At 37.9% G+C, this 21,505-nt stretch overlaps 1 protein-coding gene across 3 annotated transcripts in view; it reads right to left on the bottom strand.

The window, feature by feature from the left end:
• Positions 1 to 21,505, bottom strand: part of LAMA2 (laminin subunit alpha 2) — a 336,497-nt gene that overhangs the window by 114,138 nt on the left and 200,854 nt on the right. For 2 of the 3 annotated variants that reach the window (XM_068184426.1, XM_068184427.1), the window contains exons 18-22: positions 19,659 to 19,745; positions 13,329 to 13,540; positions 8,900 to 9,006; positions 4,087 to 4,267; positions 629 to 765 (exon numbers count right to left, since the gene is read on the bottom strand). In XM_068184426.1, coding sequence (XP_068040527.1) covers positions 629 to 765; positions 4,087 to 4,267; positions 8,900 to 9,006; positions 13,329 to 13,540; positions 19,659 to 19,745 — 724 coding nt within the window. Of the gene's footprint in view, positions 1 to 628; positions 766 to 4,086; positions 4,268 to 7,623; positions 7,888 to 8,899; positions 9,007 to 13,328; positions 13,541 to 19,658; positions 19,746 to 21,505 lie in introns of all 3 variants that reach the window. The other variant, XM_068184425.1, reaches the window with a different exon arrangement.

Raw genomic sequence — 21,505 nt, 5'->3', positions numbered from 1 at the left:
ACAGCTTTCATGGCCTCCTCATCATTCCATCATTGTTTTCCTATTTCTTCTCTCTTCTCTTCAGATATTTTAACTCTGTGTCAAATATTGGAATAAGAAGGATTTAAATGCTAATAATAAGGTTTGCTTCCCCTTAAAGAATACAGGAATGAAGTGCAATTTACAACTAAGGTGGATGTTTCTTTTCTCCTTGCTGTCTTTCATGCGCAAATTGAAGACTTTCTCAAGCAAACTTCCCAGTAGTGTCACCATTAAGGCCAAGGAAAATTTGTTCCCCAAAGGCACTGCTGATTACGTGTAAATATACATCTATGTACATCGTTCAATACTGTGGTAATCTCCTCAATCATGTTAAACACAGCTATAATAAAATAAAATCAGGCTTAAGCAGGACACTGACTCAGTGTGACAGCAGAACCAATAGGGTGTTTTGTGTTACAGGCGGCATACCTGAGACAGAGGATCTGTAGTGTGGTAGCAGTAACAGATTGCCAACATTTACACAACAGTCTTGCACCAAAACTTGCAGTATGGAGACAAGCCACGATTTACAAACCAAAAACTGTGTTTCAGCTATAAATTACTGTGAAAGAGGTAACACACATAGAGAAAATAGAAATCCACTCACCTTGCAGCCACCGACAATGTTATGGCCCCAGTGATTTGGTGCACATTTGTCACACATCTCTCCAACAGTATTGGGAGGGCAGATACAGCGTCCACTGACAGGATCGCAGTTATTGCCAAAACGTGAACACTCACAGGCTTCATGGGAGACAGGAAAAAATAAAGCACAGGAAAAGTTATCCCTTTATGTGACATCTGGAGAGCAGATCCTAATGGGGTTAGGATCATTCCTTTACTGTACAGTGAACTCTCTATCTGTGGACATGATGGGACAGAAAATGTAGGGAAAACCCCAAGAAACCAAAACCAGTAGCAGCCAAACACAGGTTAACTGTGGTTGAAGTAGCTGCAATGAGAACAGAATGGGAAAAATAAAGGCACCAACTGCAGAATTGCAGAGGCTTCTGAGATGGTGCACTCCTGCGACATGACTGCAGGAGGGCTGCTATACAATTTCTGGGCCCATGCTGTCTCCTCTAAGAGGCCACCTGAGGGCCTCTGAGCCATCTATGCAGGGAACTTGCAGCCTATTTAACCTCTTATATCAAATTGAGAAATACCTTCTGAAATTTCTTCTGCTCTAAAGAGACTTTCCTTAAAGGGCAAAAAAGGTGTTTAAGTTTCTTTTCCCCTTTCTATTCCTTCTATTTCAGTTTACATATCCTCTGCCTTGGGAGGACATCAACAACCTGATGTTTCCTCTCCATGGGAAATTGGTATTCTTTGCAGATTATACCACATTAAAAATACTTCCAGAAGTAGTCTTTGCTCTTAAAGGATTATTAAGTGAACAATTCATTGGTGGCAAGTACAGATTCAAGGTATGTGAGTGATAAGCAGTAAAGGGGCACAAGAAACACAAGTGATTGAAAGAGCAGAACTGGTGTGTGGTTGTTTTCACACCCACCATCCAAATAACCCATGAGGTCAGAGAAAAAGCATCATAAGCAAACTGACTCTCTGTGTGATAACCTGTTCCTTGGGTGTTTAAAGGGAAGTGTAACTTTCTTACTGAGGGTTTAATTTACGTTCATGGCCTTTACTGTGAAATACTTCAATTCAGACTGAAACTAGAAAACAAGGGATGTGCAAAGATAGAACTCCCCTCTATAGTTCAAATAAAAATTGACCTTTATTTTTCCCCATCAATGCCTTCAAGATAAGGTAACTGATACAAAGAAGATAGCAAGTTTTGCCTCCATCATGGCAGGACCACAATGTGTTGCATGCTATTTAAAATATTTTCACACACTGTAACTTGAAGTTTCAGAATACGTATCATTGGGAAACTGAGGGGTTCAGATGTGACAGCTCATCTATGGGCTTTCAGGTCTTACACAAAATTGGCTAAAAGGCATGGAGGGAAAGGAGATACTCAAGTGTTTTTCCTATTTTTACTTTTATATTTATTTTTCAAAATAAGAGGGAAAAATACAACACAGTTGTTGCAAACAATAGTGAAATAGAAACCGCTTTTGTATCTTTGCTGCTAGAATGTCAACACTGACAATGCTTTCAGGGTTTTTCAGGCTTTATGGATTTATATTGCACAAGCAAAAATCAAATTATATTCTTTTTGGATAAATGCTAGATAAAAGAGGTCCAATATTTTATTTGATACTTAACTGTCACAATGAAATTAATTTTTCTGTACTTTTCCTTCCAGCATGATTTGATATACTTCTATTAAATTTCTGATTTCCTTTGTGATTCATAATTTCTTATTTTTTGTCATTTGAAGGAATACATAAGAAGCCTACTAAAAATAAATGTGGAAAAACCAGCACACTGAAAACAGAATTCCTCTCCACCTGTTCTATTAACTTTGGAACTTTCAAAATTCTGGGTTTTCTCAACATCTATAGCTGCTGCTGTTGCTTTAAACATTTGATGATCACAGGCCAATACATTTATATTTAAAATGTTACTTGGATCTACAGTATTTTACCATTTCATTGCTGTTTCTTAAACCCTGTCATTTCAAAGTTTGCCAAGAGAGCAATTAAAATTTTAATGTGCAATTTCATTAATAGCCCTCTCATTTTCCTTCCCCAGCTGTAGTTACCAACATTTCGTTGTGTTTCACAATAGTGATGTGCTTTTAACCTGTGGAATGTTAGAATAAGATTCTAATCATAAATGATAGAATTTTTTGCCCTTCATTTAATTGCTAAAGGCTTCAGGACTCCAGTTATCATTTGCATTATATTTCAAGCGTTCTCATCAGTGAGCCTGGGAACAATCTCTCCCTTTTCTGAGGTGCCACTTTATCTGAACTTTTCAAACCTGTAAGTGGTTTTCAACCCTTCATTCCCATGGGAGACAACACCATAGAGCAACATTTTCAAACATAATCTATAATCCAGCCTGTTTCAAGGTTTATCCACATTGCAGGTAAAATTGAATTTTGCTGCACAAATATGGGTCTTGAGGCCTTGATGCTCCTTCCATTAAAAAAAAAAAAAAGGAGTAAGAAAATGTAGAGAGCTAAACTGGTTCCTTGTGCTGCCGTTCTGGATAGGAAAGGAGGAAGAACAGATTACGAGACATTGTGATTTCTGCTTCTGGAAAGAATATGTTTTATACCTGAAGAATAACAACAGCATTCTGGCATCCCAGCAGTCAGTCACACTAGCCAACTATTTATGTGTCCTGTGATTATACCTAAATGAGTCTCTGAGACTTGAAAAACACAGTTCTATCAGGAAAGACAGATATTTCCCTGTGAAGAACCTATTGATTTTTTTTTTTTTTTGATATAGCAGTCTGCACTACTTCAAGGATAGGAAGCATTCATTTCAGTCTTTGACCTGATTTCCAAAAGATAAAAAAAAAAGGTAAAGAGGTAGCTGGATATTTATGTCTAATGCTAGAGTTTCAGCACCTAGAGAAGGAGATTTTTCATGTGCTTACACAAGGGATATAGCAGATAGTTTTACTTAAAGATCTTCTTGCACACAGAAAGTTCAAGTAAGCAACTAAATATTTCTGTACAGGAAAGGATTGTGATAATGAAAGAGGATCAACCATATAAGAACAATGAAAAAGTCAAAGGGAGTGTGTGTTTTTGTTGTTTTCCTTTTACATCCCTGCAAGTTGATGTGATTTGGCAAAAATTTTAATCAGAGTTCTGTGATACTCTTAACTAAATTACAGGAACTTCATGGAATTTTTTTGGCAGACACTACATAGCGTAAAGGACATTCCTATTCCTTCTAAATAAAATAAATTTCAAAATATCTTCATAAAATAGCAGAAATGGCTTGGGTATTTCATTCTTGCTAATCACCACCTTGTCAAGTGAATGATGCACAAGGTTGTCTATGAACCCCCTGTCAGGAAAATTTGTTAGGCAATCCAAAGTTAGCCAAACTGGAATGTTAGGAATAAATAAATAAATAAATAAGCAAACAAACAAACAAAAAACAATCTGTGCTTGGGTGGAAAACATTTACATACGAGTACAGCCTCCTTCTTCAAAGTTGTAAAATCCATGTGCACAGCGGTCACACTTCTTTCCTGTCACTCCAGGCTGGCAATAGCACTGACCGTCTCCATCGCAATCAAAGGACTTGGAACCAAAAGAGTTGCAGTTGCAGGGAACGCATCCTCTGGAAGACTGTAAGCCAAATGTTCCAGGCTGCCACAGAGTGAGGAAGGGCAGTTAGTATATGGAATGATTACCAGGAGAAAAGTTGTAAGGAGATCAGGGCTGCTCTTTCCTCTTTATCACTGAAATACTGCTTTTAACAGGTTAAATCATAGTTGTAAAACCCAGGAGCAAGGACACTAAATGCCCTACACTGCTGAGAAAGGATAATGGTTTCAGTACGTTACCTGAGGCTGTAATGAATGTTCTGCAATGTAACATATTTCTTATGAGGCTGTTTCCCTAGGTACAATTCTCACTTGGAATGAAAGGTATGTCAGCACAAAACACACACCCCATCTCTGGTTGTAAGACTATGTCAGGCAGAGTTTGTTGCTAAGAGAGTGAATTCAAATTCTTAGCTATGAATGGACATCGATTCAACTAGAAAGTCTCTGAATTAGATTTTATCTCCTCTGAGCAAAAGCAATATCTGTATACAGTAACTTAAGGACAATTCTTTAGAATGATAAATAGGAATAACTTTAGAAGAACATAGAGATAGTGTATTTGTGTACAATACAAACAAATAATGGGGATTTTTTAAAGATAAAAAACTCTGCCTTCGGATTAGACCTCTGTTTCTCTTCTATTTTCTTCCTTTTCTTTCTTTTTTGCAAGCAATCAATATAAAGTTTCTACAGAACCAGAGCAGGTGCTATCAGTTGTAGTAAGAAATTTCCTCCTTAACTTCACTAGTGGAGTACAAAAAGTAAAGAAGGGAAGACACACTCATTTGTATACTGTGATACGGAGTTCTGCACGAAGCTTTCAAACAAAAGATCTTGTGAGTTTCACTGCATCAACCCACAGAGGCTCCTTGGAACAAACCAGACTTGATATTCAAACGACAAACTCAGTCTTGAGCTAGAGTGCTTTAAAATGGGAGTACTTCTCTACCTGTTTTTCAAGCATGATAATTTTCAGTGAATACTGAAATCCAAATCATATTAATAACTTCACTTGAAATTGATATTACAACATTAATAACAAAATCTATCAGCGATTTTGATAGAAAAGCAGAATGTTAAAAATGAGATATTAAAAAGATCACTGCTAATGAATATAAATGGAACAAAGTGAAAAATATTTAATTTATAATGTGCTACTTTGTGATCCAGGCATGAGGTGTTAGATTTTCACCAACTATAAATCAGTAGATCTTCAAATCAATGGAGCTGTGTTGGCTTTGACCATGGCAGTGATTGTCCATCTGTTCTAAGCAGTAGTGCTGTGTCCAGTTCTGGGCCGCTTACAAGAAGAAAAGACATCTAGGTGCTGGGGCATGTCCAGAGAAGGGCACTGGAGCTGGTGAAGGGTCTCCAGCACAAGTTCTATGAGGAATGGCTGAGGGAACTGGAGAAGAGGAGGCTCAGGGGGAAACTTTTCTCTCTACAAATCCTTGAATGGAGCTGTAGCCAGGCGAGAATTGGCCTCTCCTCCCAGGGAACCAGCAACAGGACAAGAGGACATAGCCTCAGGCAATGCCAGGGGATGCTCAGGTTGGAAAAAAGGAACAATTTCTTCACTGAAAGAGTGGTCAGCCATTGGAGCAGGCTGCCCAGGGCAGTGGTGAAGTCATTCAAGAAATGACTGGACATGGCACTTAGTACCATGGTCTAGCTGACAAAGTGGTGATCAGTCAAAGTTTGGACTCAATAGTCTTGGAAGTCCTTCTCAACCTTAATGACTCCATTACTACTATTTTATATGGATTTGTTCCACAGTAGAACCCCTAACTAACCTCTTGTATTGGTGAATTCCCTGAAACTTCAGAAGTTTTCCATGGAAAAGCCTTGAAATCTGATCTCTGAGGTTAATAAAGAAGTTCCCCACTCATACAGAGAATCTGCTGATAGATGTCAGAATACAGGACCACATCTATGGTCAGAATTTGGCCTGAAAATCATAAAAACCTAAGCAAATGCTTGATTATACATGTAATAAAGAATTACACTGATTTTCATTTCCAAACTCTATATTGAAATGTTTTGCAAATTTCATACTTCTGCCTGACAAAACATGGCATATCAGAGAGAAAGAGGTAGTCAAACTCATTTAATTAAACTCAAGGTTCAATAAAATACTTGACTATCTCTAAAGATTTCTTTTACACAGGAAGAAACACAGAAATGTGAATATGCACAATCTCAGGACAGACATTCAGAGTCATGCAGTGAAGTAACCAATGCACAGCATGCATCTCAGTTCTCAAGATAAAGTTTGCTAGAACTTAATAAATTCTGTTTATATGGGTAACATTCAGAAAAAGTCTGATATCAGCACTCCAAACTGCGTTAAGCTGGAAAAGACCACCACCATGCTGGGTTTCGTTCTGTGAGGAGGGCTGCACACAAAGTCATTTTGGTAAGTCATGCAAACTTTAGCCCCAAGTTAAAGTTCTCAGCAAAGTTTGCTTACACACAGAAATTCTAAGAATCACTGAACAAGAGATAAGATCCTAGATTACTACTAGGAAATACACTGAACTTTCTGAATATGTCATTATATTGTGTCTCCATCAGTGTACTCTGTGGGCAACACAGTAAACTAATACATGTTTATTTGGAAAAACCTAATTTCTCCAAGGAAGTCTATATGAACAAATGGGTCCCAGCGTCAAACTGAGGATGAAAAACACTGCCAGGTATTTTTCAAACAGGGTGTGGTAAGTGTGGAGATTTTGAGTTGCTGGGAGAAGAAACGATATTCCTAAAATACTGCTCTGTTAAAAGCAGTTGTATCATAATTACTTAATTTTAGGAATAAGTTGCTTTGTTGGTCTCTGATAAGGAATGAACACTCCTATCATTTTGGGCATTACATTCACATAAGTGGCACTGCACCCAGTTAAGAATGGCTCAGATAACAGAACTTTTCGCTAATATTCGCTAATGAGAACTTTTAACACCAGTTATGTTCAATATTTTAAAATTAGATCTTAACTCTTTGCCTTGGGGGCTGATCCTTCTTGCAACCTCCTTAAGCTATTGATTCTTGAATTGTTAGAAAAGCAAGTTTTATGCTGCAAAGTCCAGGAAAACCCCACTGATTCCATTGATTTATGTATATCTCCCACACATTTTCTGCATACTGCTGTTGATGGTGCTGTTTTGGGACTTAGTCTGGTATTTGATTTCTTGCTGATATCATCACCTGCATGAGGAAGCCCTTAGGACTAAGAAAGCATCCGAAAACGCTGTTTGTCTTCTGAGCCTGTCAGTTTCTTGAGAATCTCTTATATTGTAACATGGGTATTAAAAATTAGAAACCCAAGCAATCTGTGTGAACTCCAAACACAAGCAAACAGGAGACTCCAGCCCATGCAAAGCAGAGTTTCCCATTACCAGAGCTGCAGGCCGGTAAGCACCTCGTGGGCACCCACTGGCACTGCTGGTGCCCCACCTCCGCGGGGGTACTCGAATCTGCTGACTGCTTCCTGCATTTTCTTGCAATTTAGGCACCTGTCTGCTGATTTCACAGTGTCTGCCCATAAATCCTGATTTGCAGATGCATCTTCCCAACAGATCACACTGCAGTGACACAGATCCTACAGCACTGCAGCCACAGGGTATACAAAACAGCTTTTCTGGGGCCCAGACGTAGTTAGGCTTGAAGAATGAAAAGTAAACACTGTTAGAAAGTGAAGATAAGGAAACTACACCATAAAAAGGTATAGAAATAAAGATAGGAGTAAACACTGAAGTAAACAAATATTAGGTCCAATTAACCACCAGTGTTGTATTAATGAGCTTGAGATGTTTGCTGGGTACCTTATGAAACCTGCAAATTGCACTGATACCAGCAATTTTTCTTTGAACAGACTCTTTAAATACTGTTGAAAATGGAGTGTGAGCAAACCACTTCAGAAATTACATAATTTTAAAGGGTGAAAATGATCCTTTTGATTTCTGCAGAATTATTTATGTGCTTTAAATTACACATGGGTGAATGTTTTCTGAGGACATAGGCCTAACTCATCAGTCCTTATGTTGAACTAGAGAAATGTGCAACCAGCTATAGCATATTCCTTAGCTGCCTGAAGACAACTCTGAGAAAGTTTATGAAACAATATTTCTCTGCAGTGATTTATGAGACAGGAAAACAATGTCAAGGCAAAAAACACTTTCACCAGAAAATAATACATTGTTTAGACAATACAAGAAGAAACCTTAAGAAAAAAGCATAAAGGCAGAACATTCCAGCAGAACTAAACCAGCACCCTGCTTTTTTAAAAAAATAAACATCAGATGCTATCAGACATTTTGCAGCTTTCTTCATAGAGGGTTTATCTCCCAAAGCTGCAATATTTTAAACTGATTTTTTATATCAAACATTCAAAATATGAAGTGTATATACTATGTATACACATGAACATATAGATACAATGAGGCTTAAAATGCATTCATTGCATGTAAATGCTATGTCTTGTGTTCTGTTCTAGAAAACAATTAGAAAACTTTTAAAACTCAATCATTTTACCTTTCTCTACATAAGAACAATCTATATATGTTCTTTCAGTGAAAATTAAACAACAGAAAAAGCATATCCAGAACCAAATGATATTTAGTTGAGACAAACAGTGAAGAAAGCTGAAAGGAAACCCCATTTCTGGTCACTCACTTTGCAGATGTCACAGCGGCGCCCGATAACGTTGGCTTTACACTCGCACTGGCCCGTCCGAGAGTCACAGATCTCTGAGAAGGAGCCATTCATGTGACAGTGACAGGCTGCAGAGGAAGAAGAAGGAGATGTCAGTGTGTTCCCTGAAGCTAAATCTAATAGCCAAATGTTTACAGTGCAGCTTTTGCCACCCTGAGAAATGCCCAGGCCTGGGTTAAGGAGGAAGGTGTCGCTCCCATACACCGACATATTACCCTGCCCATATTAATGAGGAATTTTTCTCCAAATTATTGCAATCAGAAATTTTGCCTCAAGTTCATTAACAGCTTGTTTTAGATGCTCCTCTCAGATCAAAGCAGGATGTGGAGGGCAGATTACTAAGTACATGCCCAGAGACTTGGAGTGGGAAGGGCAGTGCTGACAGAAAAAAACCAAAAAGAGTTCAGACCCCTTACACAGGGTGTGTACAGGATGTAGCTCCAACCAGTGGGAGCGTTACTGCTCCACATGCTGGTTCTGCTGTCCTGGAGCTCACACCCTGTTCATGTAGCTGTCAGGAAATGTTGGCATGCTGCAAGCCCAGTACAAGGTTGACACTATACAGGGGCAGTAATACTCTCATGCCCCAAGCTGCCCTGAAAAACATACCAAGGACTATTTGCTACCATGACTCTCCAGGACTTCTGCCTCAGCAACAGCATCACAGTTCCCAGAGGAAATGTAACCCAACTGACCAACCTAACTCATTGCAGTGCTCTCCTGAAGATTTAAAAAGGCAGTGAAAATGCTGTTTCTTGAGGAAAACAGCAATGCTTCTGGCTCTTAAATTCTTACATTTTAAAAGAAGACAAATTTTGGGGAAGATGTCTATCACCTTTTATGTTCTTCAACCACAAGAACCTTTGTGTTCTTCAATCCTTTTGGCATGCAGAGATTTGGAAAAAACTGCTTAGCACTCGCAGTAGGGAGCAGGGATGTGATTGGTGTCACAGGGACTATAACCACACAGTCACTGATCAGCATGAGCTGGTTCCTGCACATCCTTTCTTTTTTCCCCTGATAGGTGAATGAATCCACATCTCTATTATCAATCTACTGTCTGATCTTGGACTCAACCCCACATTTGGGCTTCCTGCAGTGCCCTATCTGCATGTGTTGCTTTTTTTTCCCTCAACCTGACACCTTCATTTTAAGAAACACTTAAGAGACCCAGCAGTGAACACATGCCAGTCACATACTTGTATGTCAGAAGGTGCTATGTGAGACAAGGCAGTTATATTTTTCTTATATATAGATCATTACAACAGGACCTTCCTCATTACTTCATTGGACTTGCTAATTTACAATTTTCAATTATAAATGGAAAGGATTGGTGTGGGGGTTTTCTCCCTGCTTTTGAGGTATTCTGCAGAAGTTCCTTCTTTTAATGAAAGCAACTTGATGACTTGCCATTATGTTCATGGCATTGTTACTCAAATGTTTGCAAAAATTCTGGAATAAGTAACAAAAATGTGCTGGTTTGGCTGTTCATACCAGCTATATAACACCTTCAGAAATTTCAATCTCCTTCTGTTTTGCAATATATTTTTAAAAATTAAAAATTAAAAGACACGTCTGATGTAATTAACCTTGCTTATCTTTTCCTTTCAGCTTTCAATACTAAACAAATCTATAATTTACCTCTTTCATCCTGTATACAGCCCTCTTTAACCTGATATTCGTATTTTAAAACTGCTGACACTCCAGACCATACATGGTGATAAGTACCACATCCATATATGTTTTGAGTATATATTTAAATAAATTGGTCAGTGGATAAATAAGATGCTAAAGCTCAGATTCAACAAACTGCAATCCTCAATGTAAATTGAAAGTGTTTTACCAACCTTTTTATATATACCTCAAAACCCAAGCTCAGTCTGATTTGAATTGTTTTGCTTATCAGGCACACAACAACACAAGAATCAAAAAGAAAACTTACACCAATTTTATAAACAGATGAGTTTTTCCTATTTATATTACAGCACTGCATGGTGTCTTAACTCAGTCACAGATGACTGAGTGCAATGCAGTAGTAAGGGAGAATTTGGAATATAAGGACTTTGATTGTTTTTCTTGGCTCTAGCAAGAAAAACAGTATGTACATAGAAAAAGAAACATACAGTTAGGGCTAGCCATCTAACAAACTGTTACTTGATCTGATAAATTGCACTTATCTCACCTAGAACCTTCCCATTCATTCACCTCTACTGGGAAAATTAGCTCTTGTCCAAACCTCCAAATGGTTGTTATAATACAATGTAGCCTGTTGGAGAAATTTGTCATACTTTCTTCCCAAATGACATTGGTCAAGACTCTTCATTTGCTCTAGATTTCTATAAATATTTATGAGCTTGTATTTATGATCAAGCTACACACTTATTCTTCCACAACAGTAGTACCTATAGACAGGAACACAGGCAGACTTGATTATTTGCTTTAATTCATCTTGTGACACCGAGCTTTATTACCATCAGCTCAACCTCCAGGTATTTGCTTCAGCGTACTGCGTTGTTTCAGTCCAAAAAACAACCTACTAGAATCAAATCAAATAAGTTTGGACATTTCTTGTTGTTCTTAGATTTATGGTTTTGTATAGATACACCAAAAAATTCAGAGATGCTATGATGATATAAAGCTGTACTGTCATTTGAAATGGTTAATGCACACAACAGCACGATACTGAGAAAGTGCAAGAGACATTTCAAACAATAATTTGAAAGCAAATTCATGCTTTGCAATACTCTTGGATTTGGCTTTTTAATAAGGAACAAAATTGAAAACAACAAAGTGAAAGCACAGTCCCTCTGATATTGTTGCTGCAGGGCAAACTTCATGGAAGTCTGCAAAGGAAATAAAAAATCATATGCAAAGAAGAAAACCCACATGAAAGGCAGAGAGTAGATGAATACAAGGTAACTGCAAGCACAAGGATATGAATACATTAGGGGGCTCTCCTTGTCAATGATATGAACAACAAAAGCAAATCTCATAATTCAACATTAAACATGCATTTCTTTTAAATATTTTTTTTAGTTCTGTTTTCCAAACTCTCTCTTATAAAATCTCTTTCTCATGGACCTGTCACTACTGTGGAAATGGTCAAAGCACCAGTCCTACTGATGACTCAAGAATAGAGAAAAGGTACTGGAAGCTGTAATTTTTGACATACGCTTCTTTTTAAATCACTTTACATACTTAAAATTGTAACTTATATGACATCATTCATCAGGACCTGTTAACTTATGGGAGAGAATATATAGGATTGTCCAGTTTTTTTCTGGCATTGTGTAAAGTAGGTACAGAAAGCATTTACACAGGTATGTCTTCAGGGTTATCTATGACTTTGTGTACATCAGTGTTTATTGCCCTTAGCTGAGAAACTTGGTGATGTTCTGCATCTTGTTAGCTCCCATACACTCTCTGGATGTCCAACATAACCTAGGATTTTCACTTTTAGAAAAAGGGCAAGTCCTGGAAATGGATGGCAGTGTCTCAGACTTCTCTGCTCACAACACATACTGCAGACATGGCCCCCATGTTCCTACACACAGAGCAGTAAGGCAGTGCCCCAGCTCTTTTACTTGCATAATTTTATCCTGCTATAACACCTTTGTACTCAGTGAGGTTAATCTTGTGTTTATTATAATGGGCCGAACAGGAATAAATCCTTGTGACAGTGAAATAAAACACTTGGCTCTTTCAGGACAGTTTGTAACTTGTTTTATTCCACTTTTCAGAATATGAAGGAAGAGTACGTGAAGAAGGTTTTTAAGTTAGAAGCGCTTGTTCTGCATTCTGAATTGCGCCAGCAACAGCTCAGAGAGAGCCACTGCCCCCTATAGAAAGAAAAGGTCCTGTTCCTACCAAATCTTTCATCTCCACTGAATAATTTTTTGCAATCACTAAGGGGAAAGATGTGCTGGGGCTGGTAATTGAATAACATGCTGCCGCTCAGCTGAGAATTGGTAGCTTGCTGCAGTACCAGGCATCTTCCTCCAGAGCATTTTAGAAAAATTCTCTGGAGATTTTAGGGTCTGATTGGTAGGTGGGAGAATCTTGGCCTGCAAGCAGCAGCACGTCCTAACTCTTACTGAGGTTATTAATTTCCATTTATTTGTATTTATTTTTGTAGATCTGACATTTAATATAACCTTTGCACCCATGCAATGCTCCGTTGTTTTCTTCCCATGTCTGCTTCAACTAGAACTTTTTAAAATAAGTTCTTCTTTCTGTTTACTTTAAAGCCTTTCTAGATGCAGATGCACAGTATCATTTTTAGAGCTGTATCATTCTCTTGCTCACACATACAGAGGCACAGTCTTCCTCTCAGGAACAAAGTTATAAGATAGATCAATACTGTCAGGAGCTGTAAAACTTTGTGACTTACGCTGACAGTTCCTTGCATGAAGAGCATCACCAAAATATCCATCAGCACACCTCTCACAATATTGGCCTGTTGTACCTGGCTTACATATCAGACAAGCACCAGACAAGCTGTCACAGCTGCCAGGAACGGAGAAGTCAAGGTTGTCATTACATTGGCAGGGTTGGCATGATCCTCCTGGTATCAGAGGTTGTCCAAAATAGCCTTCTGCACACCTATGGTAAAAGACATCATCAGTTAGGACCCTTAAATAATCCTTTCATTAGAAATATTTAATTCTGTTGCCTCCCTAATCACTAAAAATGACTTGATCTTCTCTCAAGTGTGTCTTAAGTATCTTTTTTCTTTCTCTCTCCTTCTCATTTTTAACAACAGTGTAGGTACAGCTGAAATCCTGCCAGTTCTGCCAGTAATTAGACTTCAGTGGGAGAAAAATCTTGTCACTGGCACTGAAGGTGACACACAGCATAGCAAGAAATCTTAGTGGAACTCTAGAGGAAGGGGGGTTGGACTAGATGACCTTGAAAGGTCCCTTCCAATCCAAATTATTCTATGACTCTATGTTAGATATACTTTGTATTTCAGCACATTATGTATAGATGTTCTGTACTCAATCACCAGCAAGCCTGATGATGTTTTTTCCCCTCTACCTTAAAAACTTCTTTAGTTTAGAAAAACACCTTTAGAATGTAATACAGACTTTTTTTTTTTTTTTTTTTTTTTTTTTTTTTTTTTTTTTTTTTTTTTTTACCTAACAAGATCCATCCCCTGACTTAGACTTCCCCAATCTACTGCGTGGTCAGATTTGCTTAATTAATGGATTTCTAATCTCTGTGTATGGGTGGATAAAAAAGATTGCTCATTAGCACAGGAGCTATATTGTTGTGTACTACACCTTTCATATTTTAAGAGAATTGTTTGAAAATATCACATCCTTTTCCACCTTGCCCACCTGCAATTTTCTGTGAGTACCATGTAAAGCAGGTTAGTGAATCTGACCTAACACGAGTCTGTATTTAAAGCAAATTTCTACTCATCTCACAGCCTATTTCCTATTTATATTCTGGTCTGCTTTCCCTTTCTGTTATATTTGCTCACACTTCATAGTAAGAGCAACTTGTAGACAGTGAAGAAAAAGAAAAGAAAAATTGCACAGTTCTGGCTAATGAATTTATTCATGCACATCTCAGATGAACTCCAATTAGTATAAGGAAAACAGAAAGTATAAAAAGCACATTGCACAAAACGATTTTTCCTACTATTTTAAAGTCAGTTTGAATGCAGTTTTAATGTCCACAGATATCCTCTCTACTTGGTAGTAGTACTGGAGAGCACAGCTGAGGAAAGATTTTGTGTATCATTGTCAGGAATGCAGGAATGCAGAGCTCACTATGCTGTCACTCTTGTGTGTGTCAAGTTCATCCTTTTCCTTGCTTCCATAATATCTCATAATGCATTTAATTGGATCTTAAGCAAAGCTGTCTAAATATGTACTAAATATTATTCAATATCATCAGCAAAGATAATAAAGATTATAAAAACTGGATAACTGAGAACAGGGAGGAAAAAGCAGTGGGAACTAATTGAGCAGTTTTTCGTAGTTTTACACAAAATAGGATATTTTTCCATTCTCTCAAAATATCCACGACACAGCCCACAAAACAATAATATGTATAAACAGCCCAGTGGTTTGGATGCATGTAAGCACTCAGGACCACGAGTAGAATTTCCATAATCTAGCCCACTCCTGTAGCACAGCCATCTCTCAAAATTACCTCCTCATAGCAACAAGACATCAAAATCTTGTCATTAGAATAATTCAGGTATTTTATTTTCAGAACCTGTCATAAAGGTAGCAATTTATTGTATTTCCTGCAAAGGAAAATATTATTTTTTTCTTGATGGAGGATATCTCAGCAATGACAAAAGACTGATTTTTAGCTTAACTTTGCCAAAATAAATCACCTTTTTTCAGAGACTTTATCTCAGTTACAAAGGCTAAGAATGTATCTTAACATGTAACAATTAATAGCCACATTTTATCAAAACCAGAGAGTATCTGGATAATTTATGCAGTTACTTTAATTTACCTAAAATAGATTACATCTTCTGCTTTGCTATCATACTACTGATGTGTTTGTCATAAATCTGTATGTCTTGGTCCTACTAATCTATTTGACTTCACTTAATGTGTGTTTGCTTTCTTCTTTCACTCTCATTTAGGGGTTAGTTCTGTATTTGACAGCATTCACAGAAACCAAGCAGTTCACAGAAAGAGTACTCCAATGATTTATGTGAACTGCACTTCTAATAATTTCATCCTATTAACAGCAGGAGACCTCAATAACTCTGTATTCTCATCAGTTTACACTTCAATAGTTTAAATTAGAAAAACCCACTACCATCACATAGCCATAGTTTACTTATGCACATACATAATCTTGAATCCAACCGAAGATGATCCTGAAAGTAGGGGTAGATGAGTTAAAGCTGAAAAGAGAACTGTGTACATGTATCTATGCAAATTATTCCTCTTTTTCTACCACTTCTCCAGATCTTGCAAGGGAAGATTTAAAAAAAAAATCCACTTTGCTTAGTTACATCTTTATTCCCTTAAGGACATTCCTACTTCAGCTTCTTTTCTCAGGTTCAAAACATTATATATGTGGGAAGGTTTAGATTAAAAAACACCAGTAAGTATGTGGCATGGAAAATTACTTTTATGCATTACACAAAATACATGTAAAAATGACTTCTAGCTACAACAAAGCACCTCTGAGATTAAAAAAATAAACAAAAAATAGGAGTAAAAGCAGCAAAAAAAGATTGTGTTTGTTTATTTTCTATTCTCAAATGCAGGTGCGTCTGTGAGTGACACTGCTTTTATTTAGCACAAGTGGTGCCAAAGACAGGGCTACTACTAAAAAATATGTGTAAGAATGTGTACAGGGCTTGGTCAGTATGGAGTTAATATTCCTCATAGCAGTCTGTATGGTGCTTTGTATATACACATATATGCACAGAAACGCAGGTCTATTTTATACATTTCTTTATATTTACTGAGAAAAAACCACCTTGAGACAGAGTTAATTAAGCCTGCAAATCCAAACACTTTAAAGTCTAGAAATACTATTTTTATGGAGTCTTTGAAATTTACGTGCATTCAACCTGTGCACAAAATCAGGCAAAAGCCCTGAGGAGAAATGGCTTGTGAGCACGCAGTGAGATATCTTAACTCAGGTCCACAGCACAGATGTTATTGCTGTGTGACCAACTATAAATCTTGCATTTTCTAATGTCAGAATGCCTACCTTTGCAAGCTGCAAACAATCCTGGGTAACACATTTGTTGTACCAAATCTCCTGAAATGTTTGACCCTTTTCCCATCAGTACTGCAACACAGACTCGCTGCTCTGGCACGAGTGGAAGAATTATATTTGCTACAGTGAGCAGCAGTTTGAAGCCACAGTTCTCATGAGAGGCTGTGGCTGGTGGCACTCTGTGCTAGACTTCAAGAATGGGGGAGGTGGGGCAAGGAAGGACATGGGTCAGCTGACCCTTCTCCTCACACACGAGGGACACTGACCCTCCTTCTAGGAGCGAAAGGTCACTGGATCCATGCACATAAATCATGGAGTCCTACAGGAAAAGCTAGACTCTCATCTATTTTACTTCTTTTCCCTAGCAAGACTGTATTTGGAAAATGGGTATGATCATCCAGTAAATGTGCTGGGCTAAAACGACAATCTTTTGCAATTCTCATACATCCTTCCTACGAAGTTAAAAGAATGTCCATCCTACTTCATATGCCTTTGGAAAAGTGGGCAGTGAGCAAAGGAAAGAAAACTTATGTCTAATTCGTTTGGGAAAAACATTACATAGGAAAGCTGAGCTCTCTCTACAATTATAGATATACGATAACTCCCAACACAGTTTATATCTTCAATTATTTTGATGGTGTTATGAGCTGGAGCCCTCAGAATATCGAGCAATTATGACACCATTTTCCTGAGAGTTCCAGTGAAAAAAGTAGCAATTTTTTTTACACATTTTACCAATTAGACAGATACATTTATTTCCCTAGGGGACAGAGGATATATTTTTAGGCCAAATAAGTACAGTGCTGCACACTCTCACTTCATGATACTTATTATATCATGATAATTTAGCGTTGTTCAGCTAATGAATCACGTGGCTCAGATCACTTGTCACTTTGTAGCTGCTAAAATGAAAGAGAATTTCATGCAAACTCTCTCAGCAATTATACAACCACTGCTAATAGCAAAATGCAACATGCTTTCTCCTGATCATTATTATTGACAGCTGCAGACATTTTAAAACAACTTGTTACAATTAAAAGCAAATAGTTCTGTGAGTTTTGGAATTAATAGCCTAATTTCCAGTAGATTTATATCTCATGGTTACAAGGCTAAGGGCTGATTATTCGCTGCAGGATGTTGGTACTCAGCAGGGAGTAATCCCTCAGGCTATAGCAGCACTTTCTCCTTGTCCTGTGAAAGTTTTCTTATGGGCAGAACATTTAGCACTCTCTCTTGTTCGCTCTCTATCTGTTTAATCGGGTGTGAGTTCACACAGTATTCTCCCCCTTGGCTATGACATGTCCTGATTTATTAACCTCTATTCAGCCACTTCTTTTCATAAAACCTTTGGGTACAATTATCATCTTTGAGCCCTCCTACCTTCTGCCAAATTTAGTTGAAATTGACCTACAAGTACAGATGACTTTGCAGGCAGCCAGAGAGACATGCACAAAAAGATCACAGTAGCCTCATTTCCTTGGGAGATTCAATTCAGACATTTATTCAGACTCTGTCCTACTGCATCTACAGCCTGTGCTCCACTCAGAAACAGCACTTGTTTGCTAATGGAAGCTGTCAATGACCCTGCATTGACAAACTGCCACCAAAGTGCTCTTGATGTGATTTATTCCTGCCGTCATTAACTTCACAGCCCACTAGCTGAAAGAAGGTGATGACTTCCCAGACAGACAGGAAAAGACAGGCAGAAATAGCAGCAGCAGGAGCAGACTCGGTGATGATGGGTGGAAACAGGTGACAGCCTGCACTCTTGCTTCAGGACAGATATAGCACAACAGGAGATTTAAAAGGAAGTAGTTGTAAATTGGAAAGAGGGAACTATAGGGAGATTCACAGCATATGGTCAGGTTTCTGCTTTTCTGGTTGTCTCTTACTCTTGGTTTATTCCTACTTCTTCTCATCCCAGCCTGAATATTTTAAGTTTTCATTCAGAAGCCTCACCTTTTTTTAGGGTTTGCCTTGAAAAATCCTTCAAGCAATGGATTCCTCAACATGGAAGTGCCAAATGGCAAGAGCCTACTAAGCCATGTTTCCATGCCCCTTAACTGTCTAGCTAGGTGTTACACAGTTATCTGGCTCCCCAAGCCCCTCTTAAAAAGGTGTCATTGGCAGGGTCACAGGGGACTGAGATCATGGAGACAAAGCCAACACTGATTCATCATGACCTCCAAACAGCTAGCAGAAGTTCCCTGGCACACTAACTGCTCTTGAAATCTGTTCCATCCATGTGAAATCCCAAGGGACCAAAGGCATGCAGACACAGTAGTGATATCCCTTGCCTATGTGGTCTCACCTCCTGTGGAAGGGGGTTCCTGGGAGCTTAGCACTAGAAGTCACACCAGCTCTTTGTTTCATTTAAATTCTCCACATGATCCTTTCAGCATAATGCCTTTGTAAAGCTAGCAGTAAGTGTAGGAAATACATACTGAACTTCCCAATGTATTTGACCAAGAAGAATTATCTTTTTTGGTCATTAAAGCCCAGTTTGTTCTACTTGCTAAATAAAGACCGCAAGAGAAAATGAGAAGCAACAAAAATGAAAATATTATTTTAAAAGAAAAATTAAAATCTACAAATAAATTATTAGAAGAACTGTATTTTAACTGCATATTAACTTCTCTAAGTGAAGCATCAGTAATTTACTGCATATTTGTATCACCATGCTATAAACATTCCAATGACAAAAGAGCCAAAAGGTTTATAAAAATGTGAGAAGAGTGACAGGAAAGTTAGAAGAAACTTTTTTAACAAAGACTCTTACTTATCAGCAAATGCTTCTTGGAAACCTTACATTTTACCATAAAATAATAAAACAAACATAAAAAAATACAAATTCATGGATCTAATATCAGAGGAAAATGCAAAGGAATTTTTTCAGTGAGTTTCAGAACAGGAATGGGGATGAGAAGGGCAGGTAATAAAAGGTAGAACAGTTCCATGTGATCAATACTTTTGTTTCAGGTCTCATATGACTAAAAGCATGGTGCCTGCTTACCTTTCACAGCGTGGTCCCATGTAGCCAGCTGGGCATTCATCACACATTAATCCACGATGTTGGTCAAAATGACATGTTGGGCTAAAGCTGTGTTGTTGATATTGAGAAAGAAGAGGGACAAGGAAGAAACATAAAGAAAACATGGTTAGCAGCATAGCTCTCTTCCCACTTCAAAGATTGTTAATCTGCAAAACAGTGCTCAGGAAAAGTGATTCTGCTCTAGGACACGGGGCTTAAGTTCGACTCCAGCAAATTGAATTTGGAATGACTCTGCTATTTCTGCGACACTGAATATAGAGCAGTGGATGGCAGCATCCCAATAGCCTGTTATTACGGGACTTGAGCCTGCCACTGAGTGGTCTGGATACCATAAAAAAGGCAGGAATGCACAGCTGCTTGTTTGTGCCCCCGAGGGCCTGGCAAAACAATCTGTGCCATAACGTGGCCCCTATATAAATCTTTCTGAAGGACAAATGATTAAAAGCTCAGTTAACTTTGTGTATAGTCAGCTGTGAAAGGAACCCAGTGAACAAGGAAGGGGAGGGGCAAAATGAGAAATATCTGGTACAGCTTCCCAGAGAGTGTATTTGAGTTAATTGAGTGCCAATGACCTCAAGCAACAGGCCACATAGGCATGCTGAAGTTTAAGAGTAGCTTGCAGACTAGAAAGCTTTACCTCTTTGTTATGCTCTAATTATTTTTGGCTGGTTTGGGTTTTTTTTTTTCCTCTTTTTTTAATAAATGAAGATACTGTAGCCATTTGCAAGCTCCACATCTTGCTTTCCATAATCTTTGTCCCTTAACCCACTTTTCTGAAGAAACCTCCTGACACACTGGAAGATACTATACAGAAGAAGAGGCAATCTGTTCTTCTGTAATTCTGTAATGATTATTAGAGACAGAGACATACCAGCATCTTTATAAAACTTTGTCTAAGTAATGGCAATCAATTCTGATCAACTAAATAGAAAAATAGAAAAAGGAAAAAAAGAAATAAAAGACCAGGAGTAGGTGCATAGTGGGTTAGGTGCATAGAGGAGTAGGTGCATGCAAAGGGAGAAAACGAAGCACTTATGTGAAAAAAAAATACTAAATTACCTTTTATAACCTAGCAGAAGAGAATTTGAGAAGCAATAGAATTGCTCCAACAAAGACAGCAAAAGGAAGGTATATTCAAGGTAGCAGAGCATGCTACAGTAATAACGAATAGACATAATCCGACCTTGGATATATTAAAGAAGGCTATACCATGACAGTTCCTTGCAAGTAATAGGCCCAGGGAGGACAGAAAAGCTTAATTAGCATCATTTAAAGTGATTAGCTGCTGGTGACTAGACCCCACTTCTCAGAAGTCATTCATCCTGTGATTTGTCCTCAGTTTTCTTTATTCTGTGTTATCCCACAAATACAAGAGATCAGTATGAAAAACGTGGGATGGTCAGGTCCAATAAATATAGACAGGTGCTGGGATTTTTCTCTTTCCTATAAGGTTTGTGTTATTTTGCAATGGATTTACTTAATAATAGATTCACAAATGGATGAAGAGTCAGTTGGAGAAACAATAATTGTTCATTCTATTATTTAATAGAAATGAAAGCACACATTATCATCGAATATATTCAGCAGCACCTGACTTACTTCAAATAAGTTCCTGCTTGTCAGTCCCAACGTCACTCTTTCCAGAGCTTCATGGGAAACTTTGTAGAGATGCTATCGCAGCTCATTACAGCATTGTACAAAATTGACTGTACCAAAGTTCCACAAAGAACTCTGAATTTAACTACATAAATTTTAAATATAATAATGATAATAATTGTAAGGATGATGATGATAATAATAATGATAAT

This window comes from Anomalospiza imberbis, chromosome 3, assembly GCF_031753505.1.
Source record: "Anomalospiza imberbis isolate Cuckoo-Finch-1a 21T00152 chromosome 3, ASM3175350v1, whole genome shotgun sequence".
In the NCBI taxonomy this organism is placed as follows: Eukaryota; Metazoa; Chordata; class Aves; order Passeriformes; family Viduidae; genus Anomalospiza; species Anomalospiza imberbis.
Note: the sequence above shows the minus strand (reverse complement) of the source record. Positions and strands in the feature narration are given on the sequence as shown.